The sequence below is a fragment of the Penaeus monodon genome, chromosome 8 (genome assembly GCF_015228065.2).
Source record: "Penaeus monodon isolate SGIC_2016 chromosome 8, NSTDA_Pmon_1, whole genome shotgun sequence".
Lineage (NCBI taxonomy): Eukaryota > Metazoa > Arthropoda > Malacostraca > Decapoda > Penaeidae > Penaeus > Penaeus monodon.
The window spans coordinates 28,000,258-28,022,588 of NC_051393.1; the positions used below are offsets into that span (position 1 = coordinate 28,000,258).

The 22,331-nt window shown below is 36.5% G+C and overlaps 2 protein-coding genes across 2 annotated transcripts in view; one reads left to right on the top strand and one right to left on the bottom strand.

Annotated features, from left to right (window-relative positions):
• LOC119576271 lies at positions 1-14,059 on the top strand. The gene is made up of 11 exons (XM_037923867.1): positions 1-5,299; positions 5,756-5,904; positions 6,027-6,162; positions 7,047-7,140; positions 8,075-8,266; positions 8,374-8,543; positions 8,813-9,003; positions 9,918-10,041; positions 11,710-12,112; positions 12,271-12,542; positions 12,989-14,059. The coding sequence occupies exon 1, from the start codon at positions 175-177 to the stop codon at positions 4,771-4,773; it is 4,599 nt and encodes a 1,532-aa protein (XP_037779795.1). The 5' UTR covers positions 1-174; the 3' UTR covers positions 4,774-5,299; positions 5,756-5,904; positions 6,027-6,162; positions 7,047-7,140; positions 8,075-8,266; positions 8,374-8,543; positions 8,813-9,003; positions 9,918-10,041; positions 11,710-12,112; positions 12,271-12,542; positions 12,989-14,059.
• A 410-nt stretch (positions 14,060-14,469) lies between these two features.
• Positions 14,470-22,331, bottom strand: part of LOC119576272 (DNA oxidative demethylase ALKBH2-like) — an 8,429-nt gene continuing 567 nt past the window's right edge. The window contains exons 2-5 of the mRNA XM_037923868.1: positions 21,272-21,676; positions 20,686-20,828; positions 19,675-19,832; positions 14,470-15,193 (exon numbers count right to left, since the gene is read on the bottom strand). Coding sequence (XP_037779796.1) covers positions 15,054-15,193; positions 19,675-19,832; positions 20,686-20,828; positions 21,272-21,670 — 840 coding nt within the window. The 5' untranslated portion in view covers positions 21,671-21,676 and the 3' untranslated portion in view covers positions 14,470-15,053. The remainder of the gene's footprint in view (positions 15,194-19,674; positions 19,833-20,685; positions 20,829-21,271; positions 21,677-22,331) is intronic.

Sequence of the window (22,331 nt, forward strand, 5' to 3'; positions counted from 1 at the left end):
GTTTTCCCGCGCGCGCGTTTCATACCTGGTTTGTTTACGTTGCGAGAGGCCTCGGACGGCCAGACGGACGCGGTCCCTTTTAGTTTGCCAATTATCGGAACTGGGATGTTTGCCGCTCGTTAATAGCCGGCGGAGGATGTGATAGCGGCGCAGCGTAATAGGTGGAGAGATAGAATGAATTCGTTCGTGAGCGTCGACAGGGAGGAGGACGAGTTCAGCCTCCATGGCGACCCGACCAAGTCCGAGGAGGATTCCTCCCATGGCGGGGACTCGTGCTCCTCCTCGGCGGGAAGCGTCGTGCTGCTGCTGCCGAAGGAGAACGTCGTGGTGGAGGCGAGCGAGGACGAGGCGTCGCCGGATGTGATTCCTATCACGGTGGACAACATCCCCGTCTATTTGTCGCGGTCGGCTGACGGGACGCCGCTCTTCATCAGGTGTCGGCCGCCCACCATGGAGGAGCTGCTGCTCACCAGCCCCGACGAGGCCACCCCGAGCTTCGACGGGTTCTCCGAGGCCAGCGGAAAAACCTTTGAGGGCTTCTCTGAGACCAGCGGCAGGACCTTCGATGGGTTCTCCGAGGCCAGCGGCAGCACTTTCGAGGGGTTCTCAGAGGCCAGCAGGTGCAGCAGTGCGGGCAGTGCTTCCTTTGAGGGTTTTACTGATGAGGTTGTTTGTTTCCGGGATGAGGATAGGACCAGTACCCCTTTTGATACCAAATCTGTCAAAAGAACAGAACAGTCAGGTGGGGCATCATGCCCTTCATCACTGGGGAGTAGGAAAAGGAGCCACAGCCAGATGAGGTGCTTGGATGGTCCTTCAGGTGACAGAGTAGTGGTTCTGGGAAGTGAGAGCATAGGAGTAAGGACAAGAAAGCGATCTCGAGGTCTTGTAAAGGAGGAGGAGGAGGAGCAAGAGGAGAGCAGTGCAGTTGTATCAATTAAAAAGGAGTCTGAGAACAGAACTTTAAATTCTCCATTGGAAAAGGATGTGAATGTGGTGCATGAAGAAACAGACCAAGATGTAACCAAGCAAAATAGAGTTAACTTGACTCAAGATTCACCAAACAAACGCAAGAGAGGGAGACCAAGGCTAAATTCAAATATGCAAATTGAAGCTGGCACTGTGGAAATCCTGTTTGATGACTTCATTGGCAAGTATTGCAATCGTGTTGGTTGTACCATCAGTTGGCTAGAGAGCTTGCGTACAATGTGCATAACACCAATAAATGGAATGGTATATGAGCTAAGTGAATTTGCTAATAAGATTGCTTGGGAACAAGATTATATTGCCGTATGGCTCTTAAGACTGTGTGGATGTACTGGTGCTATACCAACAGCAGAAGATCATGCAAAAGTGCGCATTATATTAAAGCGAAGAAAGGCACTTATGGTTACATTAGCTGGACAGAAATTTGGAAGTGCAAAACTTCAGGAATTTGATGAAACAGAATTTATTTTGCCTTCAGTCAGTGATGTCAAGTTGGAAAATGTCAATGATGAACAGACTAATGGAAATTTGGTTAGTGAAGTTAGAAGATCCAAGAGACAAAGAGTTGCAAAACCACTTGAAGAAGTTGAGGAAATACGTGAGTATTTAGGGGATGATGTTACTTGCAAGGAAGAAGAAATTACATTTCCCACAAACCTGGAGACTGTAGAAGTAAAGATGGAACAAGATGACAAATCATTAGTTGATTCAAGTGTTAATACTATTCATACACCAGGTAATGAATCTATCCTTAATTCAAGCCCATATACATGTCAAACATCATCAGGGACTGATGAAGCATTAGGTGTAGACACAAGTGCAAGTCACGTAGGCATAACAGAAGCTGGTGAGAAGAAGGTCACTGGCAGCAGCAAATTCAAAGGAACACTTGGGGTTAGTAAGAGTGGCCGAGTGCGAAAACCTAGCGCCAAGGGAAGTGTTTCTATAGAATTTAAGTACTTGTTTATGGAAAAGCAAGGCCCTTTTCCAGAATCCTCTAACCCTAGTGTTAGTGCACCACAGAAAGAGAATAATGATTTAAGGAAATCTTACAATAAAGGTAATTTTACCCATCCTACTGAAAATGAGACTCCAACACAGAAAGAACGAACAAAGAAATGTTTCATTGGCCCAAGACACTTGAATAAATATATTGACATGGAAAACAAGCGGGTGTCATTTACTTTAGAGGATGGCCGTGTGATTCCCTGTTTCAAAGAATTAGATTATAATCTAGGTCCACGCTCCTGTGCAGTGGGACTCACAGTTGGCGATCTTAACACAAAGGACAAGCTTGATATTAAGCTCAGCAATGGAATTGTCAAAGAGCTTTTTGATTTCTATATTTCTCGTGGATCAACACTAACTTCCTTGGTGTGCCGTCTCTTTTGGATGCTTGGAGTTCCTCATGATCCTGGCAGAATTTTGTCAACAACATCAAAGATAGGTATATTAGGTAGAACTCTTCAAGCAGATCATCCTAAGGCAAATGAAATATTTTCTTTGCCAGAGAAAATGCCATACCGTATCCATAGGCCTTCAGTGAAGACTTTGCAAAATAAGATAAAAAAGAGTGGAAAAGTGTTAAAGAAATACCATAGCTCCAGAAGGAAAGCTTTACATTCAAAACTGAAACATTCTAAGTTATTGAGTAAGAAAGAAGTTGAGAAGAGATCACCCCAGGAAGAAGAACCAAGTAAAATGAAAATGAAATGTGCAACACCCCTTAATTCACCACAGTCAGAAGACCTTACTATAGAGGAGGAAGTGATAAAAACAAGAGGTAAGGAAGGTTCTATAACAAGAGGAGATATTGTTTACTTGTATACACAATGGTTAAGGAATAAGAAGAAATTAGGAAGTAATGTTTTTGTCACAGATCTTCTGAAAAATGTGGAGCAGCTTATGGCAGAGAGAAAGGTTAAATTAATACGGGTGCCTGCAGGCACTCTGATGTCTTCATCTGTCAAATTGTATGATGAATACAAACAAATGTGTAATATAAACAAGGAGGATGCAATGATGTATTTGGAGGATGACTGGTTAGAAGACATTCAGTACCTGTTGTCACAGTCACGGCCAGTTCGTAGGAGCACAGTTGAAGGTGATAGTACAAGCTGTAAGACTGACCCTGAAGATACTGGATCTCACCAAAGTATTGGGGGAGATGTCAGTGATTCAGATATTAGTGAGAGAAACTTGATAATTGATGAGGGGTCTGACGAAGGAAAACTGCTGTTAGGCGCAAAGAAATCGCGGGCTGTCAGTGAACTCCTGGCATCAAGAGTAGTAGTTTCCAACAAAGTAAAAGCAGTAGTTGAAGATCCATCACATGGCAGGAGAGAGGAAACAGTGTTAAGGAAAACAAGACTTAAATCATATAAGAAAAGTTATTATGAAGAGTTTGTATCAGATTTTGAAGATCTTGATTCGGAGGATGAATTTGTAAAAGAGAAGTCAGTTGCCACCCAGAGTTCAAAAGGACAAATAAAGAAGATTATAAGATCTGAAAATAAACCTAGCATAAAAATTGAAGGAAATACATTCACTTCCTCCAAGGAAGAATATGAGGTTGAGAAAATTCTTGATTTCCGCTATATCAGGGATAAGGAAAAAGAGAGATTACAGTATCTTGTTCGATGGTCTGGTTTTACCCAAGATGATGATTCTTGGGTGGATGAAAATGACCTTGACTGTCCAAAAATCCTAGAGGACTTTTGGGATGCAGAAGACTTCTGTAAGAAGCCAGATAAGTCAAAAGTGTGTGCCAAGAAAAGAGAAGAAAGTTTATCTAGATATGAAGATGAGATAAAAACCCATTATACACCTTTAAGGAGGGGAGAATCAGATAAGGAAAATGGTGGAGACATTTTGGAGGTGTTGATGCGCCACACTTCTGTGAAAAGACATATTGGCCGTCCAAGAGCAAGAAGATTGTCTCAGTCACATGTGTCAGTACAAGAGATATTAGAGTTATATAATACTTGGAGAAGAGACAACCAAAATGTTTTAATGGCAGGTGGCTCAAACACTGTCAATGTGGACACTCTTGTCAAAAGTGTAAAGAAACTAATGGCATCCAAAAACATTACAAATTTTCATCCTGAATCACTCTTGAATGCTTGCTTTATGATGACTTTAATCCGAACAAGGCTGAAGTCTGAGGAAGCATTGAAGCAATTCTTAGATAGTAGCTGTGTGGATGTATTAGAGGCCAGTCACAAGCAGCAGCTAGCAAGTAGAGAGAAGCATAAGTCACAGGAAGGAGTATTAAAGAAAGTAAATTCAGATAAGAGTATGACCATTCAGAGCCTTCAGAATGAATTACAAGAATTGCAGTGTAATTTAAGTTTGGCAGAAGAAGCAAGATGGGATAGTAGATGTGCTCTTACAGTGGTGGAAAGTGAAGTAGTGTGTTTAGAGAACATTTGTAGGGGTGTCAAGAAGGATAACACTGACATTGTTTCATGCTTGCAGCATGAATTAGACACACTTAGAGAAAATATAAGGAGCTCTGTAATTAAAGGTTTCAAAGAAAATGAATTATGTGAAGGGAAGCCATCAAAAGTTTCAGATACAACAAAAGCACAGTTATTGGCAGAGAAAGCAGGAGGAGGTAAAACCTTAGACAATGAAATGGTGTTAACAGGAGCTGAAAAAGAACTGGCAAAGTTAGGAATACCAGATGATGAAGTTCATAATGTGATGGAAATGGTTCTTCACAAGGTTGGTGGACGCATGCTAAGAGCCCGCCCACAGAAAGTGGGAGTGGCAAAATCTGTCTAGTGATTTTATTGGTAGATGCTTGCAAGAAGCAAAGCATTTGGACTGAAGTGAATATGCAGTTTTATTTATTTATTTCCTTTTTTTTTTATTGATAAGACTGTTCTCATTATCCAGTTGATAAGGAACATCAACTTGTGAGAAGAATATTTTTTCAGGAATTTTTGTGTCATTGCTTTTATTGTAAAATGTGGCTAGATATTCAGAAGGAAAAGTTATAGTTTATATTTACAAGTCTAATTTTGTGAAACATCAAGAAAACTACTTGATTGGCACATAATTCAAATAGCTCCTATGGTTGCTGTGATTATGTATGAAGAAAAAGAAATGTATATACATATATATTTGTGCTTCATTATATTTTAATGACCTTCAAGTCAAATGGTCACAGATTGATAAACAAGTTATCATTAAAGTACAAATAGGTTTTAAGGAAAATATATGGTGGATATAGAGAAAAGTATTTGAAAGCAAAATCTGGATTATTTGCATTGTTGAGAGAAGAGGAAGTTCATCACTCTAGGAAAAGGTTTGTACAAGAAAAATGAATTTATTCATGAGTTTATGAATAATGCAAATGCTCTATTTTACTAATTTTAGTAGCCATGGTGGATGTATTACATTTGGTTAGCAAAAAGGTGTCCACTTTTGAATGTTCTGTGCTTTATAAACGAAGAATATTCAATATACTTGCAGTGCTTTGACAGTTTAATAAATTCTAAGGCTCTGATTATTTACTAGTTTAACAGGAGTTATTTGGTGAAATATCTTTTAGTGAAGGGGATGGTTTTTCATAATTTATGATGGTTATTTATTTGCTTTAGAGAAAATACATTGGGTCATAGTATCTTCAAATTAGTAAGTTATTATAAAGGTTCGTTTATCTTCGTTTATCCTGAAATTAATCATGTACTGATTCTCTAGGCTAAATTTTGTACACATCACCAGTAAAAATTTCAGTTCAGTATTTTGTTTCCTCTTATAGTTCTGAGTGGAAGTCATGGCAGCATCACGCGAGCGCCGCAACAATGCTGGGGCAAAGATGTCCCAGCTACTGGACGAAGAAGAAGAAGACGATTTTTACAAGACCACATATGGAGGGTTTAGTGAAGAAGCAGATGATGTGGACTACCAGTAAGTCGATTGTCCTTAGTAATTATCATTCAGTTACAATTTCTTGTTATTTTTGAGTGAAGATGAATAATTTTCTTTTATTTGGTGTATTTTCAAACATTTATCATGTTTTTCTTCTTCAGGTCAGAAGTTGAACAGGATGATGAGGTGGACTCTGACTTCAGCATAGATGAAAATGACGAGCCAGTTTCTGATCAAGAAGAAGATAACAAGGAAGGCAAGAAGAAACGAGGCAGACTTATAACCAAAGCATATAAGGTATTTCACTCATTCAAATTTTGCAATGTGTTAAAAATCACACCTGGTGTTATTTATTTGCTAGAAACCTTCTACATTGCTAATATTCTTATTATTTTGAGGCACCACGCAGTAGGCTGATGTTACCAAACAATTATCTTAAGAAGAGTTTTTCTTTTGCTAAACAACATGAATATAGATGAGAATTCATTTCAGTGATCACAGTAAGTCATCAGTCAGTGAAAAATAGTCTTTTGTGAGATCGTTATTTGTATACTTTGTAAAATTATCAAGGAGCACTCAAAAACGAAAACTACAAACCCTGCTGAAACACGCACACACACACACGTATACACACACGTATACACACACGTATACACACACACACACGTATACACACGCACACACACACACGTACACACACGTATACACACACGTATACACACACACACGTATACACACATGCACACACACACACACACACACACACACACACACACACACACACACACACATACGCACACACACACACACACACACACACACACACACACACACACACACACACACACACACACACACACACACACACACACACACACACACACATATACACACACACATACACATACACACACACACACACACACACATGCATACACACACATGCATACACACACATGCATACACACACACACATGCATACACACACGCACACACATGCATAAACACACACACACACACATGCATAAACACACACACACACATAAACACACACACATACATAAACACACACACACACACACACACACACACACACACACACACACACACACACACACACACACACATATATATATATATATATACATACACACATTGTATGTACTTTTATTATGTTGCAGGAACCAAAACCAGTGTCAAAAGGACCAAGTGTAGTGAAGATCAAAGAGAAGAAATCCCCAAAGAAGCAGACTGTCTTTGACCCAGCAGCCTTAGGTATCTATTGGTCTTCTGCAACCAACAGCAGGAGTAACAATAATTTTATTCTTATTTATTCTGTGCTGATAAGTAGTTTGAGACTTTCTTTTAGCATTTGTGCTGTAGTACTTTAGTGCATGTGACTTATTACTTATTTTGGAAGTAAGAGTACCTTTTTTCCAGAATTATTGAGTACATCCAGTATTTGGATAACGATTATGATGATACTGAAAATTGTCTCCCAGTTACTCTTTTATATTCTAGAGATATAGTTAATTGAAACCATCAAGGGAATTAATGTTAGATTACAAATTGAGACAGTGGTATTGAAATCATTTGTTAAATTCCATTAACAGTACTGCCATAATTTGTAAACTAATTCTATTAGCCCAATGACTACAGATTATGTACTGTCCTCTGGAGTTTTTGTGAATTTTGTTACACACAGATGGCTCCATGTGCACAGCAACCAAGGAATCTATTAGCAGACCCTAGACCACTCCTGATTTCCCCATTCCTTGAATTTGCGGGAAAGTGTTTTTCTTTATAATACTTTTAATATTGATAATGTTAATATTCTTATTGATATTATGATTATTAGATTCTTATTAAAATGATACAACTGAAGCTTTACAAAAATCAAGGAAAAGGTGAGATAGGTAGGACTAATTTTTGAGTCCTTCGTAACTAAACACATGTAGAGCCATCTATGTGTAAAAACAATATACTTATACAGTGGGTATGGCATGTATCCTTGCCATTCGTGCCAGTTGGGTTAAAGGTCCCATCTGTAGTTTTGGGAGTATTTTCCCATTTAAAATCAAAATATCATAGACATTACTCAGGGGAGTATATCTTTTTAGTACATAGTGTATTTCCAACCTTAATTGTGGTATATATATATATATATATAATTTTTTTTTACTCTCTCTCTCTCTCCCCTTCACTGAAGAGAAAAAAGGGATAAGAAAATCAACCCAGTTAAAATCTGCTGAGACAGTGAAACGTCAGAGAGAGAGAGCAGAAGTGGAGAGAAAACGAGCAATGAGCAAAAGAGACAGGGCACCCAGCCTACCAAGATTGACACAAGAAGAGTTGCTAGAGGAGGCCAAGATAACGGAGGAAATCAATCTCAAGTCATTAGGTTAGTTTTTAGAATATCTAAGATTACGTTATGTTGTATGTAGTATGAGATTGTATATGGCAGGTGTTTTGTGTTAGGAAAGCCCTGAACCAAACATTTTTTTCCAGAGAAATATGAATTAGCGGAACTGGATCGAAAGAAACCCAAAGTTGTTCGTCGAGGATTTACAAGTTCATTTATCCGATATCAGTCCACTGCAATGCCATTGATCCAAGAAATAAAGTCTTCAGAAGATGTAGAGATGGAGGAACCAAATGTAGAAGTTGACATTACTCAAGTAAGATATGTGAGACATTTTCTGTCCTGTTTTTCAGTGATCATTCCTAAATTTCTTTTAATTTTTGAGAATTATAAAATTCCATTTGTTATATGAATAGAGCATTTAGACTTGTTTAAGTTTTTGTATATAGCAATATGCATACTCCCTCTTGATTTACATATCCTCTTGCTTGCTTAATCACTCATCAAACATTGTCTTGTATTTTCTTTAACTTTTACAAAAAAAAAAAAAGATTAAAGTTAATACAGCATTTTTTTTTTATTCAGGACCAAATAGGTACCAGTATGGCACCTGCTTCTGTACTCGTGGATAACAAGGAAAACACACTGACAAAACAAAATTCAACTGAAATATGTGAAAGAACATTTATAACCTTCTCAGATGAGGGGAGCTACAAGAGAGCTTTCAGAAAGTCCAAACCAAAATCTGTACAGAAGAATATCTGTCCAATCACTCGGTAAGCATTTTGACAAACACTTAATTCCTTAGGGAAACAATGCATTTTTTGCAGGGGGAACCACGGCTGTTTGATCATTTAAGATTTCTTTTAGTATGGTATTTGGCATATGTATGTGAATACTTAACACTATGGAAGGGAGGAGTGATTTACTCAGAAACGCTAATTGATTCTCGACCAGGAGTAAATTTAACCCATTGTGTAAAAAATTGTATTGCATGGGGTAAATCTATGCTAGCAGACTGATAATAACAAACAGGAGATATATTTTTTTATTATTTTATTTCTCTATAGCAAAAACTTCTGCACTATGCTGAAATTTTTGCTCTCTCTCTCTCTCTCTCTCTCTCTCTCTCTCTCTCTCTCTCTCTCTCTCTCTCTCTCTCTCTCTCTCTCTCTCTCTCTCTCTCTCTCTCTTTTTTTTCTTTTTTCTTGGGGGGGGGGGAGCAAAGTACATCTAGTTAAATAACAGAGGCAGCACTGAGATTCACATAGCTAAAGTAATAGAAAGTAATTTTGCTGGAAAGATTGCACAGATATTTCCAAAGGTTGTTTACCTTGTCGGTATTATTTTACACTTTTTTTTTTTTTTCCCAATGCTTAACAGCAATGAAACTACTTTTGTTATATTAATCATTGAATTTACAGTACCTTCCCTTAAATAATTATTACACACACACACACACACACACACACACACACACACACACACACACACACACACACACACACACACACACACACACACACACACACACACACACACACACACACACACACTTGTATATAAAAACACACATACATACTCTATATGTGCATGTGTGTATATATAATATATGCACACATAAATCAAGGGCATATTTAATTAAGCATAAATTCAAGTGTCCTCAACTGAAATTGAGCTTTCTTTACAGTTTTGCAGCAAGGTACTTTGATCCTGTGACTCAGCTGCCATATGCAACCCTCCAAGCATTTCGTGTCCTTCGGGAAGCGTATTACCAACAACTAGAAGATAAAGGAGACCGGAATAATAAGGAGGTGAGTCTAAAGTTTGACACTGGTGTCTTCTGTATATGAGTGGTTATGTAGTCTTCAACAGGAATGAAGGCAATGGTACACTTGAGAGGGTGGCAATTATCATCATGAACATTTTGGCCAAAGGCTTTTTGTTCTCCCTCTGTTTATTACAAACAAGATGTTTGTGGGTGGTCATAATTTCCTTGATTGCATGACCACAATATCATTGGATGTTTCATGCCTTCTGATTGGTTTTTGTGTCAAAAATGGCAGAAGACACTAGTAAGCTGTAGAAATGTGATGTTTATCCATTTTTCACCTATAAAAGTTTTTCTTTTTGCATTCAACAAACTCTATTGTGTATCTCTATGTCAGAAGCAAGTGCATGCCTTTTATATGGTTTTAGGCATAGGTACTCTGCAAGAATAGCAAAGCAAATTTATTTCACTTCCAAAGCATTGTTAACTTATTCTTTCCTTATGTTAAAAAATATATATGCTCCCTTAATTTTCTTGTATAACCAATTATTTTTATTTTATTTATTATTATTTTTTTATGAAAGATACTTAACCCATAATTGACGGGTAGCATTCATAGAGGCCGGGGCCTCGCTGCCGAGGGCTTATATCGTCGCCCGAGCATGCGCGACCACTCATGCCAAATACCAGCATCCCATGCCGTTTCTTCGTAATACTACGAAGATATGTTGTATTTTCAATTTTCATTATTTTTTACAGTCTCTACTTGCCAAACTTCCTGATAAATCGAGACTGAAGGGTATTTTTGTTATATAGACTCCATAGTTGATCATTATTCGGTCTATAGTCCGAATAAAATAAGCAGTGTGTGGCATCATGGAGTTGAAATTGTTGGTTTGTTGCATGGTAAAAATGAGAAAGTGTTAGAACCGACTTAATCACACTTTCACTGGCAAAAAAAATAATCTTTTGCCGTGATTGTAACAAAAAAAAACTCATGGCATGTCCATGCATACTCTATGGCATGTGCGTACGTGCCCCCGGCAGATGGTCCCGACATGTCATGGCATGTATGTACATGCCACCCATCGGCAATGGGTTAAATGCAGTTAGTATTAGCTACAATGATTTTAAATCTGTGCAGGGTAATATTCATAATTAAAGACAGTTGTTGTGGTCAATTGATAGTTTACAAAAGTGACTGTACTCCTGAAGTAGTATATACAAAACAGTCTTATTTACAAATCATGTTAATAATCAGACTATATATTTATATTCAATTTATATTGAATACACCACCTAACATTTTGTATTATTGTTCCTGTTCTAGTGTGGCAAATTATTATTATTATTTTGTTTTTATTATTATTATTATTATTTATTATTATTATTTTTTTTATTATTATTATTATTATTATTAATTTTTTATTATTATTATTAATTTTTTATTATTATTATTAATTTTTTATTATTATTATTAATTTATTATTATTATTATTATTGTTGTTGTTGTTGTTGTGGTTTGTTGTTGTTGTTGTTGTTGTTGTTGTTGTTGTTGTTGTTGTTATTATTATTATTTTAACCATTACTTCTACTACTACTACTACTATTAAGTATATTGATCATTATTATTATTCTGTTGTAAAATTTTAACATTTCTGATATTAGTGCTGGTGTTTGTAGGCAACCTATTTTTTTACTTTCACCTCAGGTTGCAAAATGGCTGGCTTGGCGACGTGAGTACAAAAAGGTCCGTGCTTCAGCTCAAAGCATCAAGCCTACTGTTACGACCCTCCAACAGTCATCGGCTGCTGTCAGTTCTTCCATTCGCACACCAACACCAAATACACCAGTTCAGGGTACAACAATTCCACAGACTGTATCTTACAGTTCTACAGGCAATGGGATATCAACACCTACTTCAGCAGTAACATCAGTGGCTGCAGTAGCTCAGATATTAAGATCAGCTGTGCCAGCTTCAACTGCACTTATGGTAACTACAGCTACACCAAGTACACTACCTACAACCACTACATCCCTTGGTACAATTGCTGCTTCCTCATTGCACCTTGGTGCCAGACCAATTGCATCTACTATATCTGCTTCACAACCAGGTTAGTGTAAACTGTTACATGTTTATGAATTCAAATACATAAGCTAATCAACATGAGACCCCTCTGTATATGTGTAAGAACCTTTGATATGCTAGGAAAGAAAATATATGTATAGTAAATTTCAGTCATAATTCACAGCTTGGATTTTTCCCTTGCAGGCGGGCTTGCTAGCCTTCAAGGGCAAACTGTTCAATTGGTTCAAACTGTAGGCAGAGGAGTGAGCAGCACTGGCCGTCCCAGCCACCAAATGGTAGTTGTAACTAGTGCTAGCGCCACTGGAGGAGTGCAGTTGGTCGGAAGTGGAACAGGTGCCAATCTTCTGGTCCAAGGTGGCACAGGAGGAACTACCAATCTTTTAGTTCAAGGGGGTACTTCAGCCAGTGTAGGGAACCTCCAGATTGTGCAGGCTAGTGGAGGCAGTGGAGTTCAGGTTAGTTCAACGAACCAGTCCTTATGCACTTTTTCTGTTCTCAGTAGTTTGATATAAATGTAAATTTCCAGTTGCCACAAATGTTTTATTTTTGATGGACATTTAAACTAGAAACCAAAGATTTATATTCTTTGCTTACATAGAATCCTACTTCTTATTACTTTCACCAGTCCAGTATATAGCACCATTAAAACTCTGAAAGTCAGCCAGATGTCAGATGACAAGTCATCTATGGCTAATGTTTATTTTTTACTTGTTACCATTTTTTTCATATTGCAATATTGCTCTACGTATCAGAAAGAATGTAGAGATATCAGTAGTCATTTAAAGCTAGTCCCATAAACGTGACATTAGTTTTTGAAGTATGAAAATCCACATTTCCACTTTTTGTAACCAATATTTTCATTGGTAGAAAAACGATTAATGTTTCATATTTCTTTGTAAAGGTTGTGCAGGCTAGTGGTGGAGGGAATGTTCAAGTTGTGCAAGCCAGTGGTGGAGGCAACGTCCAGGTTGTGCAAGGAGGACGCTTCACTATTCGACCTGTAGCAAGTCAGGCCTTCACTAATCTACAATCTCTTCTTAAGTAAATGCATTGCAGAAACAAATTGTTTTTTTGTTATTTTCCACCAATGTTCAGATTATTATACAGCAAATACTGTTATTGTTCTTTCACATATAAATTATAGAGCTTTGTTGGTTACACAGAAACGGTTTCTTCAATATTTCTGAGCACATTTATTTTCTTTCTTTTCCTTTTTTATTTGTTAAACCCTTGTAGGACTGGGGATATCAAAGGTTTCCCCTAATGTTAAGAACTAATTAGCTATGCTGAGGGTCTAGAAAGCCTCTCATTCTCAAGTTTGTTACTGGAATGACCATAATGTCATATATTTATAATCATGTAAAATCTCAGGAAACTTTCATTAAATGGCAATAATTTCGTCTCTGTATGTTGCCAAAGTGTCTGGTAAGAGAATTTTATTGGATTAGATATATATATGCTCTCTTTGAACCAATTGACAAAAATTACTTTTCAAATAAATGTTAATCTTCATCAGGGTGGGTTTTAGTAGACAAATGATGTAAGTGTATGCATTCTTACCTTTCATATTGTAAAGAAAATATGAAATAAATGCTCCTAAACATTCCTATGCCTAATTGTAACCCACAGCATTGAGTGAGAAATTCACCAAAGTTTGTTTACAGTAATTGAACTTTTTTAAGATCTGCAAAAAGTTTTACTTGTTTTTTTGTTTTTGTTTTTCGTTTTCTTCTTTTTTCTTTCTTGTCTTATGCTTATTCAAGCCAAAATTATAGATAATTGCAATTATGACTTAATATTAGTAAAAAAGTCAACTTGGTTAAGAAGCAACCATTGTGCTATGCCACATTAATTGTATTATGATTAAAGAATTGGAACACACTGGAACATTTGAATGAGAGGATCTTCCATGAATTTAGAGTTTTAATAGCAATATAACATTTTGTATATAAATAAAAAACAAAAAAAAATCTATCATGCCTTTCAATTCACCTGACCATATGGTGGGGAAAACTATATTTGCTTTTGCCCTTTTATTATTCTATTTTGTGTATCATATTGTATATTTGAATGATTAAAAAAAGGTTTTACTTTACAATTATATTCACAAATACATGCAAAAATGCCCACTGACCTTTAGAAATTATGAAGGTATCCTGCTTCTACTTCTCAGTGTCAGTTGTAAACTAACATGTATGCTACATATAATTGGTCATTCTTTAATAATGATAATGATGTACCTTTTCATGTCAGTCCTGAGAAATGTAATGTATACCACACGTAAAAGAATAAGGTACATTTTCTGAGTAACCTGTTAAAGATGTTAGTTTAAATTGTGGTCTTATATGATGTATGGAAGAAAGGAAACATTAGAGAGAAATGTGCACTGGCAGTTTATATTCTTTCTATTATTCATTTTTACTAAAAAGTAAGTTACCTTCTTTGCCACTGAAATATATAAATCTATTTGCTTGCCATGTGGGTGGGTGGGTGCGTGGATGTGCGCGTGTGCATGTAGCAATGTATGTGTATCTACATGTATGTTTACATATGTTTTTTTTTTTTTTTTTTTTTTTTTATCTTTTGGAATATGTGGATATGAATGCAAATACTACAACAGCCTTATAAAATATGAACAATGACATTTGAATGCAAAAGCTGCACAAAATGAGATATTAGGAAAAGATATGATATTTAGTTCTGTTTAATATCTTTGCTTTTGTTCCTTTTTAGTAGCATTCCTAAACTTACAAAGGTTTACAAATACAGTAACCCATATCCTTTTATTTCCTGTATTATAATTAATTTAAATATATTAGCAAACAAGCTGACAAAGTACCAAAGAATAACATGACAATTTTTATACAAGTTATGTACTTACGAGTTAAGTATATGAGTCTTAAGGATGGTTTATGAGTTGGGACAAATCAAGAACACACATTGTGCTATCCATACACATTAACATGTCACTTTCGTAAAATCTTTCGAAACGTGAGATTAATGCGGAGTCCTCCTGCAGACTTTCGAGGTGGCAGAGCATGATACCAAAAATTATTTGTTGGTGGATTCATCAACAGCAGACTTCCATGTTCAAGAAGCAGACTGACTGAAATGTAATAAAAAATATTTACAATATCCTTCCACTAAAATAATATATACACTATGCACTACCAAGGTATGTAAAACTGTCTGAGACTTCAACATCCTCACCACAAGCATGTACCAAATGAACTAGTTCCCCTAACAGGCCACCAAAATCCTCAATCTTGGTCTTCATCCAAGAGACCTCTAGGCTCAAGAGCTTTGCCTCACTGCTGAATGCATCAAGAGCCACCACCACAGATTCCAGACTCAGATAAGATAGCAACATCGTTCAGCAAAGTCGAGGTTGGTGACCTCGATATTGCTGTGTTGCTCCACAGTGACTTTGGATAGTAGCTCTGCCCATTACCCAGTTCAGGCAAACGTTGAAAAGTGTTGGTGCAAGAACACAGCCTTGCCTCACTCCTGAGTTAACAGGGAAGAAGCTCAAGAGGCCCCCACCACACTCTCAGTACCATTATATAGGCTTGCTATTAACCCTTTGCTGGGTGACTTCCCGATGCGCATGCCCACTCTTCCGGGTTGTATTCATAGTGGCCCAGGTCCCGCTGCCGTGGGCTCATATCATCACCCTAGCATGCACAACTGCTCATGCCCAATACCAGCATCCCTTGCCTTTTCTTCATAATACTAAGAGCCTATGTTGTATTTTCAGTATTATTATTTTCTAAGGTCTATTTGCCATATTTTCTGATAAATCAAGACTGTAGAATATTTTTGTTGTTATATAGACTCCATAGTTGATCATTATTCGCTCTATTGTCTGAATAATATAAGCAGTGTTTGGTATCATGGAGTTGAAACCATAGGTTTTGTTGTATTTTGCTATTTTTTTTCAAGTTATAAGATAAACTTTAGTTTCAACAGGTTTATATTATCACTTCCATATGGATATAATTTTATGTTCAGTGTTCTTATAAATACGTGATTTTTTTTTTTTTTACCAAAATACATATCGGTATTTTCACATGGTTTTACATCATCATTTCATGAATACTATATAATACCTCTGGCCAATGTAGTCAATTACCGACATAATTTTTTAGATGTTAACCTCGGAAGCCAGAGAAGCCTTTATGAAATGCATAGTACAGGAAAAATGAGAAAAAGTGTTAAAAATTACTTAATCACATTTTCAGTGGCAAAAAAAAAATATTTTGCCGTAATTGTAAAAAAAAAAAACTCATGGCATGGCCATACATGCCCCGGAATATGGGACATGCGCATCATGGAATGTATGTACATGCCACCCGGCAGATAGTCCAGGCATGCCATGGCATACACGTACATGCCACCCATCGGCAGAGGGATAAACCAATAATCCATGCTGGAATTCCCCTAAATTTCAGGATCTCCCATAGCGATTTCTGATGCACCAGGTCAAACACCTTCTTGAGGTTGATGTAGGCTGTAAGCAGCCCATGAATGAACTTGCACAATATGCTGAAGTGCTTAGATATGGTCTATTTTAGACTTGCTAGGATTGAATCCAGACTGCTCCGGTCTCTGGTGCCTTAGTAGGTGGTCACAAAGCAGTGTGATGCCTTCCACAAAGGGATGACACTACCTCAACAAGTCAGGGGGAATGGAACCAGACTGCCAGATGGCAGTCAAGACAGTATGTAAGCCCTGTGCCATAAGTTCACCCCCAGCCTTCAGCAATTCAGCAAGGATAATCACATATGCCTGCAGATTTCCCACCCTTCAGCTTGAAGATTCCCTCCCTAATCTCAGTTAAGGTAGGAAGTTCCTCGCTGATGGGTGGGTCTGGCACAGGTATAGTGGCACCACTTGTGTCCAGGTTAATTGCTGGAGGGTCTACCTGGTACAGCTGCTCAAAATACTCAGCTCAACATTTATGAACCCCAACAGGATCTGAGATGACCTGTCTATCCACTGAGGAGGGCTTGGAGCTCAGTTTTCTCATGGCTTGGGCGAAGATCATTTCCTAAGAAATGGCCTTCAACCTACTCAGCAAAATTCCTGATGAACTGTTCCTTGTTGCTTCTCAGCAGTGTCTCTCCATTCAAATTGATGAGCTTAGTGTATTATAATCTCAATATGTGAGCCATGATAAACTGTTCTATCAAAATAGAACACCACACTAAGGCACCATATTAGTCACAGTATTGATCTTTATACAATGAAAAGAAAATATATTGCATTACATGTATTGCACTGATTTCTAAAGATTATATTTTGAGGGAGCCTTGATATTAAATTTTTCTGCTCCTACATTGCAAAATTTCAATTACTTGTTAAATATTAGTGCAGAAAGAATTGGGCAGTATTTTTCCCTTTTTTGAGGCTGGAAAAATCAAAACTGAGTTATGACCAGTTCTGAACAGTATTGTGTTTAAAGCACCGGGAAAGTACCATAGGAAGTCCACAGGAAAGTACCATAAGGGTGAAACCCACCAGCTGTTAAATGTTCTTTGGTTCATTTTACTTTGAGTTAGTTATTGATATAAGTATAAAGTGGCCTATAAGTTATGCAAACAAACAAACAAACAAACACACACACACACACACACACACACACACACACACACACACACACACACACACACACACACACACACACACACACACACACACATATTTTGTATTTTTTCAAAGTACAAGGGGGCTTCAAAAAGTTTGTGGAAAAAGTCCATAACTATAAATCATATGGAAGGATTTTGATTTCAATGCACCAGAACATTCTTAAATGAAGGTAATAATGAATCTCCGCCAGCTGGAAGTCAAAGCACCATTCAAGCAATGTGGAATCCACCAAAATCAAGGCCAGAACAAACATTAAATTCATGGTGAAACTTTGTTGGGAGAATATGCAAATCATTGACGCTCTGGAACAAGTTTATGGTGAGAATGCCCCAAAGAAATCAACAACCTACAAGTGGACAAGTTGGTTCAGAAGTGGAAGAAATGAAATTGAAGATGAGCCCCACAGTGTAGGCCATCAATATCAGTTTGTGAGGAAAACATTGATGCTGTTAGCAACATGATTGAAAAGGATAGATGAATAACCACTGAATCAGTAGCAGACACATTCAACATCTCTCTGTGGATTCTGCACACACAATCCTAGTGCAGAGTTTGGGGCTCAGCAAGCTTTCTACTCAATGAGTCCCTAGGCTGTTGCACCCAGATCAGCAGCAAACTAGGGTAGATCTTCCAATGGAAACTTTGAACAAGTGGGAAGCGGACCCTGAAGCTTTTCTGCAGATAACTGTGATGGGATTAAACATGCCTCTACCAGTATGATCCCGAGAACAAAATTCAATTAAAGCAGTGGCTGCTCAGGGATAGAAGTGGACCAGTCAAAGCAAAATCTGAGTGTTCAAGAGGAAAGGTCATGGCCACTGTCTTCTGGGGTGCAGATGGGATTTTGCTGGTTGACTTTCTTGAGAGCAAGAAAACAATTACATCTGCTTATTATTAATGTGTTTTGAGAAAACTGTCCAAAAAGAATTTCAGAAAAACAACCTGGAAAGCTGCATCAATGCATTCTCTTCCACATGAACAATGCACCTGCTCATAGCACTTGGCAGATAAGAGCTGTGCTACATGAATTTCAATGGGAAATTGTCCGATATCCACCTTACAGTCTCAATTTAGCCCCATCCGACTTCTTTTTGTTTCCAAACTTAAAAAAACTATTGAAAGGTGCCAATTTTCCATCGGTTGAAGATGTAAAAAGAGTTGCTCTGACATGGTTTCAGATCACATGACTCTCAGTTCTACTCAGATAGACTTAAAGGCCAGCATCAACATCTGCAGAAATGTAGCAACCTCAGATGGACTTAACCCATTGCCAACAGGTAGCATGTACGCACATGCCATGGCATGGCGGGACCATCTGCCGGGGGCACGTACGCACATGCCATAGAGTATGTATGGACATGCCATGAGTTTTTTTTTGTTACAATCACGGCAAAAGATTATTTTTCTGCCAGTGAAAGTGTGATTAAGTCGGTTTTAACACTTTCTCATTTTTACCATGCAACAAACAAAAAAAATGCAACAAACCGACGATTTCAACTCCATGATGCTGCACACTGCTTATTTTATTCGGACTATAGACCGAATAATGATCAACTATGGAGTCTATATAACAACAAAAATACCCTTCAGTCTCGATTTATCAGGAAGTTTGGCAAGTAGAGACTTTAAAAAATAATGAAAACTGAAAATACAACATATCTTCGTAGTATTACGAAGAAACGGCATGGGATGCTGGTATTTGGCATGAGTGGTTGCGCATGCTAGGGCGACGATATAAGCCCCCGGCAGCGAGGCCCGGGCCACTATGAATACTACCCGTCAGATAAGGGTTAAAGGCTGGTATCAACATTTGCAGAAGTATAGCAACCTTAATGAAGCCTATGTTGAAAAATAAACATTATAACTGAAACCATTTTTTTCATACTGTCCTTTTTTCACAAACTTTTTGGAGCCCCCTCATATAGCCTACTTTCATACCTTTTTCTATTTTCATGCTTTTGGGTGGCCTGGCATCCTGGTGACGGAAGTAAAAGTCACGAGACTGCCCAAGGCTAAGTGAAGCAATTGGTGTGCTGTGATCCAAATCCTTCTCATCATCTTTGTGTTCTCCCATCTTATCACTGCCATCTTTGTATCTTTTGTGGAAAAAAAATAAACTGAATTTAACAGACTAGCAAAGGAATAAAAAAAAATTCTGAAAGACTAATGCTATGTAAACTCCCTCGAAGGCACATATTTCATAACATTTCAAGCATAATCTTTAATAATAATTGTTTTTCTTGAAAATATAACATTTTAGTATAATCAAAATAAACTGCAAAATAATAATCAAAATAAACTGCATGCAAATATATGACTAATTTGCCAGACTCTGTCCATTAGTATCTCCTAATTATTCTTATCAGCAAATGCATTTCATATAACACATCAAAAAAAATGTAGGAAGTCTTGATAATGTCACGCTGTGCACTTAGTTGATGCTACTACTATTTTTTTTTTATTAGTCTGACTTGGACTTTCAGAGCCTTGTTTAATTTTTCAGAAAAAATTGTTTTACAGATAAGAACAGAAATGTAAAAGAGGCTAAGGTACACTAGAGATAGAATGTTATCAGTTCAAGGAAATTTAAATGATCCAGTAATAACCAGGGGAGCTACTGATGCATTCAAATTGGAAAGACAGACTGAAAGAGGGAAAGTGAGTGAATGGAAGGTAAAGAAATGAGCTAAAGAAAAAAAATGAAAAAGGGAGAGAGAGAGAGAGAGAGAGAGAGAGAGAGAGAGAGAGAGAGAGAGAGAGAGAGAGAGAGAGAGAGAGAGAGAGAGAGAGAGAGAGAGAGAAATAGAGAGCTGTGCTCCAACCAAATCAATTAGAAACTTGTTTGGAATGTAACATGATCTTGTGGTTTAGTCTTTTCTCAGGCTGTTATGCTAGAGATAGCCTGCTCAAGTGACTATCAGGAGGGATATTTGCATTTTGTAATCTCACCTGTTTACAAGCACAAAGTTATAATCATATCCCGTAACCCTGTTCACAAGATCTCGTACTGCCTTCAGGGATTTCGGCCAAGGTTTTGCCGGAGTTGTTATGCCACTGTACTTGTACGTCAGTCCTGGGTCTCCATATGTTACCTGGAAAAAAGACAATAAGATAAACCATGACAGCATCAATAATATCACTGGAAATAATAATAACTATAATGATAATGATAATAATTACAGATATAGAAATAGTAATAATAATAATAATAATAATAATAATGATAATAATAATAATAATAATAATAATAATGACAATAATAACAATAACTACAACTGCAACTACAATTACAACAATGACAATAATAATAATTAATTAATCTTAAAATCTTGAATGAAAAAAATCAGTTCATTATTCAAGCTATGAGCCTATTATCTCTATGTAGCTTTCTTAGAATATAGATATCACTTCTTTTTATTTATCTATTTATTATTATTATTCTTTTTATTACATGATTCAGTAATAAAAGTAAAATATAATCTTCCATGCAAATATCTTTCACACTACGTTCTATTTCTCTGTCTTTTAATCTTACCTGTTTCCTTGGGATGTCACACCACTTGCCAAATACCTTGACTCTGGCTAAGTCACCTGTAAAATACTCAAATTCCCTTTCAAATATCTTAATTAGGGATTGCCCGATACTATTTTTGAACAATATCGTATACCGCAGATCTAAATTATCTCTCCGGATGGTCTGCCATTTCAGAGAGGACGATTTTATGCCAGGAAAATGCAAGTCGACATTCTCGTAAAGCAAAGCAACGCCAACTTCGTCAATTTTTTCCCCTGATGCGTTGGGGTTCAATGATTTTGGAGGAGAATTATTACTATCTTCCTTTTCAATCATATCCCCTTCTTTAAAAGTTTTCCTCCCGCTGTCGCTTTCTTCCCTCGCGTGCTTCCTCTTCACTTTGATTACGTATTTGTCCATGACGACCTGTAAAGGGAAGGAAACGGCATTCCATTACATCAAAGAGAAATACATTATAAGCAATACCACAGGAAAATCATGATCTGTTTTTATATGATTTGCAATGTCTACTTCTTTGTTATAGCAATTCATCTAATCAGTAACAATAATAATCATCATCTTCATAATAATAATATTAATAATAATAATAATAATAATAATAATAATAATAATAATAACAATAATAAATAAACAAATAAATAAATAATGGTAATAATAAAATAACAATAAAAACAATAACAACAACAACAACAATGATAATAATAATAATAATAATAATAATAATAATAATAATAATAATAATAATTATTATTATTATTATTATTATCATTATTATAATGCTAATAATAGTAATTATTATAATAACAATAATAATAATAATAATGATAACAATAATAATAATAATAATAATAATAATAATAATAATAATAATAATAATAATGATAATGATAATGATAATGATAATGATAATTACAATAAATAATAATAATAATAATAATAATAATAATAATAAAAAATTATTAATAATAACAATAACAGCAGAAACAACAACAACAACAATAATAATAATATTTTTTTTTTATTATTATCACTATAACAACAACAATAATAATCATAATCA